General features: G+C 38.4%; 1 protein-coding gene across 5 annotated transcripts in view; it reads left to right on the top strand.

Moving 5' to 3' along the window:
- Positions 1-13,179, top strand: part of ASH1L (ASH1 like histone lysine methyltransferase) — a 152,448-nt gene extending 139,269 nt beyond the window's left edge. For all 5 annotated transcript variants that reach the window (XM_031436128.2, XM_010979719.3, XM_010979712.3 and 2 more), the window contains 11 exons: positions 2,227-2,281; positions 2,362-2,494; positions 3,810-4,058; positions 4,886-4,972; positions 5,696-5,786; positions 6,238-6,376; positions 6,498-6,670; positions 7,726-7,892; positions 9,067-9,107; positions 10,091-10,392; positions 10,736-13,179. In XM_031436128.2, coding sequence (XP_031291988.2) covers positions 2,227-2,281; positions 2,362-2,494; positions 3,810-4,058; positions 4,886-4,972; positions 5,696-5,786; positions 6,238-6,376; positions 6,498-6,670; positions 7,726-7,892; positions 9,067-9,107; positions 10,091-10,392; positions 10,736-10,827 — 1,529 coding nt within the window. In that variant the 3' untranslated portion in view covers positions 10,828-13,179. The remainder of the gene's footprint in view (positions 1-2,226; positions 2,282-2,361; positions 2,495-3,809; positions 4,059-4,885; positions 4,973-5,695; positions 5,787-6,237; positions 6,377-6,497; positions 6,671-7,725; positions 7,893-9,066; positions 9,108-10,090; positions 10,393-10,735) is intronic.
- Positions 13,180-14,688: the final 1,509 nt, after the last annotated feature.

Genomic DNA, 14,688 nt, shown 5'->3' with positions numbered 1-14,688 from the left:
ATAGTCTTCAGGGATTGTTGTCTTTAAATCCCTCGATCTTTAGGTTAATTTTTGGTATTTATTGTAGTTTTACCATAGTTTAGTACCACATTTAGAAATCACATTTTTTAACTATGGGATAGAAAAAAGCGGGTCTTTTTCTTGGATATAATTTTCCTGAATGAAGCAGTGAATTAGCAATTTAAGAAAAAAATATTACCAATGTATGACATCAGTGGTTCTTAACCTTTTTTGATTGACAGATATCTTTGAGAATCTAATAATAGTTGTGAACTCTTTCCCCAGAAAAATGTTATATGTGTATATTTTGGCAAGTTCATAAGCCCTAACCTCTACATTAAGGAAAAGGACATAAAGTTGCAAGAAAATTACTTTAAAAGCATTTTCACGCAAGCGTATTTACCCTACTCCTTTCCTTTTCCAGGCCACATCTCTTGGATGTGTGTTGGGGGTGAGGGTGGGAAGGAGATAGTTTTTAATTTTAGGTAGGTAGTTTGGCAATGTACATGACTTTTTCTGACCAGGAAATTTGGAGACATTTAAAATGAGAGATTTTGACAAATAATTGCAACTTTTTATTTTCATTTTTCAATTTTATTAGGTAGAATTGTTACAGTTTGACTGCACATATACAATGGATTGCATGTAAATATATATACACAATATATTATGCATATTTTTTAAATTTACGTGTATGTACTGTTCATTGTTTCTAAGAATGTTTAGAGCTTTAGCTTTTTAAACTTACATAGTTATCAAAGGAATAAAGCCAACCATGAAATAAGAATTAATTCAAAACGATACATACACCCTGCTATTAATAGCAATATTATTTATAATTGCCAAGATATGGAAACATCCTAAGTGCACATCAATAGATGAATGGATAAAGAAAATGCAGCATATATTTGTAATGGAATACAACTCACCCATAAGAAAGAAGGATATTTTGCCATTTGCAGCCCTTCATTCGCTTTTTTTTTTTCCATTTCAAAAACCAGAATTTTATAACTGGCACACACATTTCCATTGCATCAAAAATAACAAGTAATTGCAGCTTTTTGTCATCAACTTTTTTTTCTATTTTATTTTATTTTAGTTGAAGTATAGTTGATGTACAATATTGTATAAGTTACAGGTGTACAATATAGTGATTTTTAAAGGTTTTACTCCATTTATAGTTATCATAGAATATTGACTATATTTCCTGTGGTGTACAATATATCCTTGTAGCTTATTCTTTATACATAATAGTTTGTACCTCTTAATCCCCTGTCCCTATCTAGCCCCTTCCCATTCCCTCTTCCCACTAGTAACCACTAATTTGTTCTCTATATCTGTGAATGTGTTTTTTTGTTACATACAGCCCATCAACTTTTGCTTCCTTCGTTTCCCTAAATTCCGAGGAATTTGGTTTCCTTTCTCTTTGATTTCTCTGTCTTCTCTTTATATTTTAGTGGCTTTTTGTCATCTTGTTAACCTAAGGATATAGAGAGGAAAGGGGAGACCAACCTGTCCTAAGATGTAAAGTTTGTGACACCTATTCCCTTTACATTCGCAAAAGATCACAGTGTGCATTCCATCCCGCCCCATCTGATCTAATGTGAAACTGCGGTCAATGTATCTATATGTCACTGTGTTCTGGGCATGAAACAATGGGCTTTTTCTCTCTTAGTAAGTTGTTAGAAAGTAAAATAGCAAGTAAGAAGCAGCCCCACAGCATGCACTCTGTTTTCATAATATCGAGTAACTGTTATAAGAAGATGGATTCCAGAAAATATTTACATTACTAAATTATTCATTATCTGGAATTTAATTGACTCCAAACCAAGAGAGTAGAAACTCTCCACTATGGGCAATTGACAGGAACTAGAAAACATTTTTTTGGATGAGGTGATCTTTGCTGTAAGTTTTGTTGTGTAGGAATTGCCCTAAGCAGCATAGCTACTGTAAATTCCCATCTCTCATTCTTCATAGAAGGTTCTTTTCATTACCCAACTAACATTGTTTTACATTTAAAGTATATACACTGTATCTTTCATATCTTCTGATCTCTGCGTTTACCCACATTTCTGAAAAGTCCTTGTGTTTTTCACAGGTTTCAAAAAAAACTTGGATTTTTTTTCTAACTTTTAATTTTGGGGGTTCTGCTTTTCAGATTAGGAGTTAATACTTGCCTCCCTTGTATCTTACTGTCAGTCCTACTAAACCTGCATTCTTTTTCAGATTCTTCCCGACAATCACTGGCAGCACCACTTTTGAACCTCCCCCCAAAGAAAAAGTAAGTTTACATATGTGGGAATCATTTGAGTTTTAGAAAAATACTGAATACCAGATTGACACTCTGGCTTTATGTTCCAGGAATGCTGATTATTATGAGAAGATCTCTGATCCCCTAGATCTTGCCACCATAGAAAAGCAGATCCTCATTGGTTATTACAAGACAGTGGAAGCTTTTGATGCTGACATGCTCAAGGTCTTTCGGAATGCTGAGGTATTTTTCACTGACTTGAAACAGATTTAAGGAGTCTGTTCTTGAGGGCTGGGAAGGGACAGACTGGGATTTCAAAATTTGTAGATACTGACAGGCATAAGCAGAATAGATAAACAAGATTATACTGTATAGCACAGGGAGATATATACAGGATCTTGTGGTAGCTCACAGCGAAAAAGAATGTGACAATGACTATATGTTCATGTATAATTGAAAAATTGTGCTCTACACTGGAATTTGACACAACATTGTAAAATGTCTATAACTCAATAAAAAATGTTAAGAAAAAGGTTTGTTCTGAAGAGAACTATTCTAGATGTTTAAGATTTTACCCTCTTCTTCTAGCAACCTTTGTATTTCTGATTAAGAAAGGCAATAATTTTTATTGAGTACCCTTAGGGTAGGGGTTATAGTGTACTAAATACTGTGCTTATAATAAAGACAGTGTGATATGACTAGATTAGAAGGTTAAATCATACCCCAAAACAGTTTTTGTAAAAGCCTAATTTAGTATTGAACCTTTATATTTACATAATGCAGACATTTTAGTACATTTATGTCATATCTGTAGTTTCTTTATTCAAGACAATAAGTATATGTGAAATACTCAGAAATATGTATAGGCAAATAGAAAGATATCTTAAGGATGGAATTGAGGGGTATTATGCTAATAGGTTGTAGAATAGGTGAATCTCATTGGAGAGAAGGTGCCCTTGAACTGATTTAAAGGAGAGGTTGGATTATCATATGGTCCATGAAAAAGAAGATATCATTCACTAATTTTGGAATACCTTAGAGAGGTGTCTGGGGACAAAAGAAGCTACTGGGTAAAGGAAGAATTGAGGTTGATGACAGAAGAAATGAGAGAAAAACAGACAATTGAAAGAAGAATTAGAGCAATCTTGAATTATACTTTCTACTGAAACACATCTTCCAAATATATTTAAACTTACAGTTTGTCCTTAGTATCTGCAAGACAAAGGTAAATGGAGAGCTTCTCCACAACATTATGCTTGTGATACTTTATTATATTCCTTGGTCACTGTGTATTTGATCCAAGTGGACAGGAAGGCCTATGACAGGATTTGAAGGACAGAGCAATAGAGCAAATGGAAAAATTACCATGAAGATTCTAATTTTAATTCATTTTAGTTCAGTTTTAAGTTGTTTTCAGCTGTCTGGCACCTATATTTGATGGTATTAAAAATTTATTAACCAAAATGGGAGGATAAAGAAAATCCTGCTACCTCTTCAGGTATATTTTTAAGCCATATTGAGAAAACCAAACATGATTTCTTTCTTCTGCTTTCTTCAGAAATACTACGGGCGTAAATCCCCAGTTGGGAGAGATGTTTGCCGTCTACGAAAGGCCTATTACAATGCCCGGCATGAGGCATCAGCCCAAATTGATGAGATTGTGGGAGAGACAGCAAGTGAGGCAGACAGCAGTGAAACCTCAGTCTCTGAGAAGGAGAATGGACATGAGAAGGACGATGATGTCATTCGCTGTATCTGTGGCCTCTACAAGGATGAAGGCCTCATGATCCAGTGTGACAAGTGCATGGTGAGGGTCAGGAGGTGAAGCAGAAGCCTGTTCCTGATGAGCATGGTGACTGTATTCAAAGTCGTAGCCCCTGCCTCTTATCTTGACTTGATGGGATTTTTATGAACTTGAACTTTCCCTTGGTTTCTATTACCCCTTTTTTATATCTCCTTTTCATTTTATCCTTCCCTTTTTTTTTTTGCCTCCCATTTTTTCTGCTCACTTTCCACTGCACACTTCTCACATAATCTGGATCAAAAAGAGTGATACTATTTAGGATAGTACTTTATCTGAAAAACATTAGAGGAACTACACTCTATGTACATAATATTAGCACCGATGGAGTGCAGTGTATAGAGCTCTTGATGAAAGAGTCAAGTCCTGGAATTGAACTCTGGTATCCCCACTTGATACATTTGAACTCATTACCTTATATGCAAAGTGGAGCCATAAATAACACATAGGATTATTGAGAGGATATAATTACATACGGGTAAGTAAAAGCATTTTATAGCTGGAAAGCCTTTCATAATGGCCATGTCATTGATATATATTGCTTAGTAAGTAATAGCTTGGTGCTGGTACTGTGTTCATTCATCCTCCTGATCTCCATCCTTCTCCTTATTTTATTTGCCCAAATCTATTTATTATGAACCAACTTGTGTTCAGATATGTCCTTATTCTTTATTCCCCCATTTTACCATTTAACTCTTAATTTCTCACTTACCTACTTCCCCTTAGTGCCTGTTCTGCTTTACCCTGTCACATTGCTAATTTTTTAATTCTTAGCCCGTGAGACTTCTCTCAGTTAGTCTAACGCCTACACACACACACTTTTCCCCCCACAGGTGTGGCAGCACTGTGACTGTATGGGAGTGAACTCAGATGTGGAGCACTACCTTTGTGAGCAGTGTGACCCAAGGCCCGTGGACAGAGTAAGTTGCCCTCTGATAGTACTCTAATCTAAAAGTAGGAGATGTGGCACATGGTATCTTATCTGCTGTGCTTCTGATGTGCTGAATTTCATTTGATAAGCTTTCAACCTCTCTAGGCCTCAGTTCCTTATACTTTTTTGAGGGTAATAATTCTGCCCTTCCTTTTCTCAGGAGTGGGACCAATGGGAGAACACTTAGATATCTATGGAAGGAATGGTACCATGTAAAACTGTCATTTTTATAAACACTATCAACTGTCTATAAAAGAAGTAGCTTGTAAAGTCCAGAACTTAACAGTGCTGCTGTTGTCATTTTAAGTGGACAGTTTTTTGTTGCTCCGAGGGGTACACTGCAGAATGTTTAACTTCCTTGGCCCTTGGGCACTAATTGCTAGTAGCCGCCTCCAATCATTATGATGATCAAAGTCTCCCTTCACACATTTTCAGATGCCTTTGAGGTGGCACAGAGCAATCACACAATTAGTGCCTCATAGAAAATAGTTTGGGATCCTTGGCCTGTCAGTTTTGTTCTCTACCTTCACTTTTCCAAGTTTAACGGCTCTAGTTGCTTTCATCTTTTTTTATATCTGTGCTGTATTGAAATTACTAAACAGTAAGTCTTAATTGGTTGCAAATTTTAGGTTTTATTTTTCTCTTGAATAGAGATCAGTAGGCTGGGTGTAGTAGTCCCTGCCCCTATCCATTGATTTTCTTCTCTTACCAGGAGGTACCCATGATCCCTCGGCCCCACTACGCCCAGCCTGGCTGTGTCTACTTCATCTGTTTGCTCCGAGATGACTTGCTGCTTCGTCAAGGTGCGTACACAGGAGCTGACTCTACTTGCCAAAGCTGACCTTTCTAAATAGTAGGAGGTGCCTGCTGTCTGCATAATAGTCCTTGTCTCCATATGACCTTTAATAGCAATAGAATATAGGTTTTTTTATCTTCAGGTCCTTAGGCTTACATACATGTCCCCTCCACCAAATAAAACTAATTTGGATTGATCAGGGTGTTACAAAACTAATTGTAAGACTGGGGAAGACATAAGTTTCCAAGAAGTGGAATCTCATGTCATTCTCATAGTCTAGAATTGATTGTCATCACCATTAGACTGCTGACAATAGTTACGTATTTATTGTTTTAGATTTTAAGTTCTTTCTTTGTAGACCTTGGATCAGACTAATGGATACCTAACAGAATTTATGCAGGAATCATTTTAATCTTCTCCTGTGTTCTGTGTCTTAACCTTCTCCTGTGCCTTCATAGGTGACTGTGTATATCTGATGAGGGATAGTCGGCGCACCCCTGATGGCCACCCAGTCCGTCAGTCCTATCGACTATTATCTCACATTAACCGAGATAAACTTGACATCTTCCGAATTGAGAAGCTTTGGAAGAATGAAAAGTATGTGCTGAAGTCCTATCCCTCTTCTTCCAGCTGTGCCCTACCAGCACATGACTGGATATTCACAAGGAGCTTGCTAATAAACTGAATCTTTCTCTTCTCTTTTTTTCCTTTTTTTTAGAGAGGAACGGTTTGCCTTTGGTCACCATTATTTTCGCCCCCATGAAACCCACCACTCTCCATCTCGTCGGTTCTATCACAATGAACTATTTCGGGTGCCACTTTATGAGATCATTCCCTTGGAGGCTGTAGTGGGGACCTGCTGTGTATTGGATCTTTATACGTATTGTAAAGGTAAGTGAGATATTTGGGCTCCTTAAGAAATGACCTCCTATCCCATATTCTTTGATCTGCAACTGCCCACTCCATTCATATAGTCCCTTTTCTGATAAAAGATTATCCAAGGCTAGTTGTGAAGCTTCAGAGAGCTATATAATATTTTTCCTTTCTTTTACCTAGTGCTTGATACTCAAGAAATGTTCATTCTCTTTTTGTTAGTTTAACTCATATTTTTTTCATACTGTGTATTTAACACTCAGGATTTGTGGGAAGATGTGTTATTTCACCCACCAAAAGGCTATCATCAACTCTACACATTAAACAAACAAACAAGTACAATAGTTTTATAAGGTTTATCATTAACAGTATAGGCTATGGAGTCGGATAGTCTAGTGTCTAGTTCGAGCTCCACCACCTTTTGCCCGGTGTCCCTGGGCACATTACTTAGCCTGCTGAAGATGGGGATTAGGATCTATTTCAGAGAGTTCTGTGAGGATTAAGTGAAATAATCTGCAGAAGCACTGAGCCCAGTTTATGGCTCACAATAAGTCAGTGTATGTTAGTTATCATTATTAACAGTGTACAGTTCTTAGCTCTTTCTCTTAGTATCACAGCAAAATAGTCCAGGATATATATTCCATTCAAAGCCTAACTGCTTGAGACATCATGATACTGTTGACTCCTTCGTCCCCCAGTTTATAAAGTGATCATTACCAAATGTGCTTCGTTCATTTCTACTGCTATTCTTTTCTCATAATTTCCCCATAATCTGCTCTGTTTTTCCCTCAAAATGTTCTCTCAGAAATCCTTGCAACACTCAATCTACATTTCTGGTCTCTTTCCATACTATAGAATGCCCTTCAACCCTTAGATTCCCTTTCCCCTTTTTTTTGATGCTAGTGTGTCCTTTCTACCACAGTCACCAAATACTTAGCTGTTCCCCCTCTCAAAACAGCTACAGTGTTTCCCTCTTAAGGGTCTAGCTGCTCTCCCAATAGTGTGTGATGGTCCCTGGGCGGGTGAGGGAAGGGAAAACAGGGAGGGTTCTTTAACAGTGTTTGGACTTATAGGGAGACCTAAAGGAGTGAAGGAGCAAGATGTGTACATCTGTGATTACCGGCTTGACAAGTCAGCACACCTGTTTTACAAGATCCACCGGAATCGCTATCCTGTCTGCACCAAACCCTATGCCTTTGATCACTTCCCCAAGAAGCTCACTCCTAAAAGAGATTTCTCAGTAAGTCTCCTTCCTCTCTTCACTATAATGTGTCAGGACAATCTAGTTTCACGGACGGAATTCAGAGTAAGAATTTTGAAGTGGCTCTCTGCTTCTTCATCCTATTTCCATTCCAAATTGGAAATCTCCACTCCTACTTGGGATGTTTGAGCACCATAAATGCATTTTTTATGCATTTTCTGGCATGGGCTGTTTTCTCAGGAAATTATTGTTACACTTTAGTCAGGTTTCCTCTTTTTCTCTCTCTAACCTCTTTACAGTCTTTGCTCTTGAGCTCCATAATGTAGTTTTTTGTTGTTTTCCACACCCATAATTTTGAGAAACAAGTAAAAAGAAAATCAGTAACCTTGAGAAACCTTCAGTGAAAATAATTCACTGCTTTTTCTTTTTATCCCTGGATTTAAAATGTAAGACATTATAGAAAATGTGAAAAGTACAGAATAATTAAGAAGAAAAAATTGTTTATTACCCTGCTACCCAGAAAATAACCACCGTTAACATTTTTGTTTTCAGCCAGTGTGTTTTTTTCTTTCAAATTATTGTGAATATATTCCTCCAGTTATTTTGTGTCATTTGTTACCATTCCATAAAGGTTTTAGTCACCTGTCAGTGTGCTGTAATGAAACCCCAGCTAAGCTCCCCATCCATGAGTCCTCTTTGGGTGGCCTGTCAGAATGCACAGCTGTCATCCCGGAATATTTAGAAATAGTCTAACCAGAAAGCAAACCTCTGGGTCCCTGTTTTTCCTAGTAGTAGTTTTGTATTTCTCTAAACCATATTTCTTTTATATTCTCTCTGCATACTACCAATCCCTGCCTCTCATCTAGGATTCTTTGGTCTTCCTTGCTCAGTCAGTAGTTCACTGATTAGCTTTGAAACCCCAACCTTAACTACTTAAAAGTTGGGATGGGACAAAAGGATTGTGAGTCTGTCCCTTCTACTGTCATTCTAGGCTTGTAAAATGCTAAAAAAAAAAAAACCACTTGGCCGACAGATTAATAGAAGTACTGAGCTTTTGACCTTAAAATGTCATCCAACTTTATAAGGGTTTTAGGCCTCATTTTCTTTATCTCCTTACCTCTTTACCTCCTTTATCCTGAGTTTGCCCCAGATCATGTGATCCAGCTTTGCCAGCTTCTACAACACACTTACTGCTTCCTTTTCTTCTCTGCAGCCTCATTATGTCCCAGACAACTACAAGAGGAACGGAGGGAGGTGAGTCTCAGGGGGGTTTAAAGAGCCAAAGGGATTAACCAGCAACTTGAATAGAGCAAGAGAACCACCACCTACCCACTCAGCCCCACCCCTGGGATTGAGGAGTCACTGACAGAGTCATCCAGTATAGTGCCAACAGTGATATGGGAGAACTAGACTTGAGTAGATGTGGTCTCATCATGAAGTCTTAGTTGGGGCAGAGAGGGAGATTTGTAACATTAGAGATAGAGAAAGAGAAGAGGATATGGAACAGAAGTTTTAGACAGATTTGGAAGATCTCTTGTTTAGATTTCTGCGTTTTTCCCATTACCTCAGGGTGTAATCAGCTCTTTGGACCTTTGTCAAGGAACAGAAGTAGCTAAAAGTGCACAGTTTTAGCTGGGCAGTTTGGGTTCATAGTTTTGTATTTGTGCTTGTTTTGTATACAAGAGGGATATTCTTGGGGAAGGAGTACTGAAGGCTTTTCTTCAATTTCCTTTCCTGTTGAATGGCAGTGAAACAACTACCTTACCTACTCCAATAGCTTACTGTAAGGAAATCAACTACATTTCGTTTTAAAAAAAGAAAATATTAGGTGATAAATGTAAAAAGAAATTTCAGGAAAAGTGGAAACTCCATTTAAATGCTCATCGTAGTTGACTGTTAGTATCATAAGACTGCGCCATACGTCTTTGTATTCATTAGGCAATCAGAACTAGCTAAGCATTTTATCAGCTTTGGCATGGTTTATAGATTCCTTGGATTCCTGGCGAAGAAAGGAGAAAATTTGAATCTTATAAATAAAATTAAACTTCAGAGAAAGGTAATGATTTTTTCAAAAAATAAAGTGAAGATCATAGCCAAGTTTCTTACCTCTTGAGCCAAGGCTGTAACAGCTAGACTGCAGGATCTCAAGCCATCCTGAGAGTTTCTTCGCTTCATTCCCCTTCCATCCCCAAGTGCCCTGCTTAGCCTTCCTCTAAATTCATGTATCCTCCTGGCAGATCATCCTGGAAGTCTGAGCGCTCAAAGCCACCCCTAAAAGATCTGGGCCAGGAGGATGATGCTCTGCCCTTGATTGAAGAGGTTCTGGCCAGTCAGGAGCAAGCAGCCAATGAGATGCCCAGCCTGGAGGAGCCAGAACAGGAGCGGGCCACTGCTGACATCAGTGAGGGTGAAAAAAAAATAGAGGAAAGTAGTCAAGAACCCCAAGCAGCCTGTACTCCTGAGGAACGACGGCATAGTCAGCGAGAACGACTCAACCAGATCTTGCTCAATCTCCTTGAAAAAATTCCTGGGAAAAATGGTAAGAAGAATCAGGCTCATTTCTAGGGTTTAAGATAAAAGGGAAATTAGTGAAGAGGGCATGAAAAAGAATAACTTCTAATTGCCCGGAATGGAAAATATTTTTTTAATGGTACAGTTCTTTCGTGGGCCTGTGTTTAGTTATATCTTGGGAATGAAACTGTGGGAGGTGAGAGACTCTCCTCCCTGGAAAACAGCTTATTTCATCTTGGGCTGGAGGAAGGCCTGAATTGCTTATAGGTCAGAAAGGGAACCATTGAACTCCTGTGATCTCCTGAGAGATCAAATCTGGAATAAGGAGTGGGAGGGTGGTATTTGATGAGCCTCCTTGGTTCTGTTTTCAGCCATCGATGTGACCTACTTGCTGGAGGAAGGATCAGGCAGGAAGCTTCGAAGGCGTACTTTGTTTATCCCAGAAAACAGCTTTCGGAAGTGAACCTCAAAGAATGAGAACCTCAAGCATCTGGGATCCAGTGGAGCTAAGAATCCTGCCTCCTGTTCTCTGAGTGTAGAAAGGGGTGGGAAGGGTCCGTCCAGCAAGGGGAATGGGGCCATGTTAATGATGTTAGGTACTTAGTAAACCTTGGAGTTAGTGGAGAGGAAGAGGAAGGGGTCTATCTAAATAGTTCAGTTTAACTTGTTTTCCTCTCCATTGCTTCACCCTGAAGGTTAATAATGTAGGGTGGAGGGTAGAGCACACTGGGGATGACCAGAATCCTTTGGTACTTTACAGCACTTGCCCCTCCCCCCAGCTTGGGTTTTTCTGTCATCCTCTGATCTCGCAGGCACTGCTACGAAGCTGCTTTTCTATACCCAGGTATAAAATTCCAAAAGGGATAGGGCCAGGATCCCCACCCCTACCCAGTCTGTTCCCTATAGGCTCCAAGAGCTACCCCAGAGACCTAAAACAGAAACAGTAGCTGGGGCCTCTTTCCAGATCCCTCACCAGGAAACATTTCTCTTTTCTTGCCCAACCAGGTCAAAGTAAAATGTGAGTTGACAACTCAAAGCACTTGTAACTGCTGCCCCTCTCCCTACCTCTACTCCCCAAAATGGAATCATGGAATAGAGAAGGCCCCCATGGGGTCAGAAGGGCACAGTACTTACTGTAACTATTTTTGTTTTAACCTTCATAACCTGCCGAACATATTTTTTTCTAAGAAGGCCAGGCCCCTGCCAGCACATGTGCTGTTTATGCGCTGTGGTTCTTGTGCGTCTGCTGTGCTGTGCGAATGGAGATTCATTTCAAATAAAATTCATTTTAAAACCTACTTAAAAATAAACTCTAACCGCCCCCCCAACAAAAGTCACTACGTAAACTGTTGAGCAGTATTCACCTATCAGAGTATTTGTTGTGAGTGTAGATTATCAATTAAAAACACTACTTCTTGTTTTACTTGTATAGTTTTCAGTGTCCATCTCTTAAAGAGACAGTGTGTTCTCCATACCCCTAGTCCCATCTTCCCTCCACCTTCCTGATGACGTCATCATCAGGCAGGCTATCCAGGGTGTCTCCTTCCCATTCTCTTGACCAGGAGTTATCAGACAGTACTGTCTCTTTAAAAATAAAATTTAAAAAGCTTTGCTTTGTTGTCTTCTCAGACATACACATGCATATACGTTTTAGATGTTCTTATAAGAGAAAAGATGGTTTTTAAATGTGCCAAGTTGTGTGTGTATATATATATGTATGTATATATATATATATATATCTGCTGCGTGATTAGTAAGCAATACAATAGTAAACATTTCCCCATTACTTTTTTCTAATACTGGACCAATGCTGTCCTAATTGTACATTTCCTCTAATGATGACGACGCTCTGACTTGTTTAGGTAGAAACATTGACCATCTTCCATTCCATTGAATCTTTCTTTTTCTCCTTTCTGTGTCAATCTTGAGAGAAAAAAAAACAAAAGAGACAGGGGATGCCAAAGATCCCCTTGAGCAGAGAAAAAGCAGAATAAATATTTTATTAAAGAAAAAAAAGAGAATTAAGAAAATAGTTTGGAGTATTTTCTTACTGTAGAGAAGCACTGTACATTACTAAGAGACCTGGGTATAAGATACTCACGTGTGGAGCTGGAAAAATCGCATGTCCAAGCCCGTTTGAGTGGTTTCTTTTGGTTTTCATTGCAGGGAGCTGGGTGGGAGGGAGGTGGGAATAGGGGCACTTTGGGGGTCTCCTTTTAGTCAAAGCAGGAAATGACAAGAAAGAGATTAAAATTCAATATTTCCTTTAATAGTGTTAAACACTAAAATTTTAAAAAAGACATAAAAAGAAAAAAGAAAAAAAACTTTGTAAAATGCGAGAACAGAAGCAAAAGACACTACGCTCTGTCATTTTATCTTTCTTTTGTTGAAAGACTAAAAACTGAAATGTTTTTTAGACAATCAAATGTTAGGTAAGTGCAAAAACTTGTTTTTTCTTACTGGTGTAGAATTTAATGCCTTTTTTTATTTTTCGGTTATTTTATAATAACGAAATAAAAAGAACCCCCTAGCTGCCAGGCGGGTTTTGGTGTTTGAAATGCGGGGCAAAGCACTACATCACTGCAAATAGATACAGAGTTAGTCTGCATGTCTGTAGGCTGTGTGATTGCGGAAAATATAAATGCTGCTAATATATTTCCTTTTTACAAAAGCATATCTAAATAGATGATTGTTTTGATGTTAATCTTTGTAAATTATGTATTACCAATTTTAACATTGGATGTAATTGCATAAAAGCTTGCATCTCAATCCTTGAAAGTCTAGTATTAAATGGAAAAAACTTTTCCTAACTACAGAGTGGTGAGCTTGCTATTTTTTTCTTCTCTCCTGTCCTCCATTTACCTTGCAGGATCTTCTCCATCCTGTTTCCAAAGAGATCTTTTTAAAACCACATCATCAGCATCCTGGGCCCAACTGGGGCATGCTCACCGCTGTTGACTATTGGATAAAGCCATTTCCTCAATCTATTTGGTCTGGGCCCAGCCTACCCAGTCAACATAATAATCATCTACACCTCTATCTTTTGTAACACAAAGACATCGTCTAATACTCTTTAATAACCTCCAAGGTTGGCAGTAGCTTTAGGCCACATTTTCTAGGCCACCCACATTGGACCTTTTTCACTGTAAGTAGTTTACATATATTCATTTATTTACTTAATCTTCAAAGGAGCCCTTTAGGTACCAAAACCCAGTTTTACAGATGAGGAAACTGAAACAACAGAGAGGTTAAGTAACCTGCCCAAGATCATGTAGCAGTTAATCCTCATAATAGTCCTCTGTAGTTATTATTCCCACTTTGTACAAGCAAAAGCTGAAGCTCAGAAAGGGAAAGTAACTTGCCAGAGATCACCTAATCACCAGCATTGAAGCCAGAACTCCAAAATCAGCAAATAAGGAAGTATCAGAAATAGCCAAAGCATTATCCTACCGAGGAAGATAAATCCATTCCTGCCAGCAACTGAAAAACCTAACAAGATTTTGTCCCAGACATAAGTCAGATGTTTAGGCTTTGAGTTCAGCTAGAATATAGTTGCTCAAAAGCATCAAGACAATTGACAATAAGAGCGCAGTCTCTACTCCTACAAGGACTTGGGGTTCACCCCTAGTGTTGTATAATAGTCTCTTCATGGCTGCAAAAACACATCAGTAAAGTTTTTTTAATCTTTAACTTTTTTAACCTTTAATATCACTTTAGTATCTGCTACAGCTGTTTATTCTAGATAATAATAATAGTTCAAAACTAATTGCATATCAATGTTTGGCCTATCTCAAGATGCTCTGCAAGGAGGTCCCCTGCTCTGTTACCAATCTGCACAAGCCTGAGAACCATGAGGCTCCAACTGCCAATATCGCCAGCTCTCACTGATGCTCTAACAATATTGTTCTAGGACTACTCCCACTTTTGAGGATTACCAACTATAAAACCAAGCACACAGGGATAGGAGTCAGAAAAAGGAGAGGGCAGGTTGAATCATGGGAAATGAAAGTTCTATGTAACAGTAAAAAAATTTCTGAAACTAGAAATCATGCCCCTCGCTACCCAACATTACTCTGTACATCTAAGAAATATTAGTCCCAAAGTCGAAGTAATAATCTTCCATAGCTACTATTTTATAACTTCAAATATAAAAATAAAAGTTCTTTTGCAGTAGTAATTTACAGTTGAAGAAGCTCCATAAACTTGAGTACTCAAGACTCCTAAGAATGTAAGTAGGATTCCCCAGAGGCTCTCAGAATCCAGTTTGAGGAACATCACCCTAGAAAACACCTGAAATGCAAACTGAGGTCTAAAACAGAGGGCT

Source organism: Camelus dromedarius, chromosome 23 (genome assembly GCF_036321535.1).
Source record: "Camelus dromedarius isolate mCamDro1 chromosome 23, mCamDro1.pat, whole genome shotgun sequence".
Lineage (NCBI taxonomy): Eukaryota > Metazoa > Chordata > Mammalia > Artiodactyla > Camelidae > Camelus > Camelus dromedarius.
The sequence above is the reverse complement of the archived record's forward strand: the minus strand, read 5'-3'. Positions and strand labels throughout refer to the sequence as shown.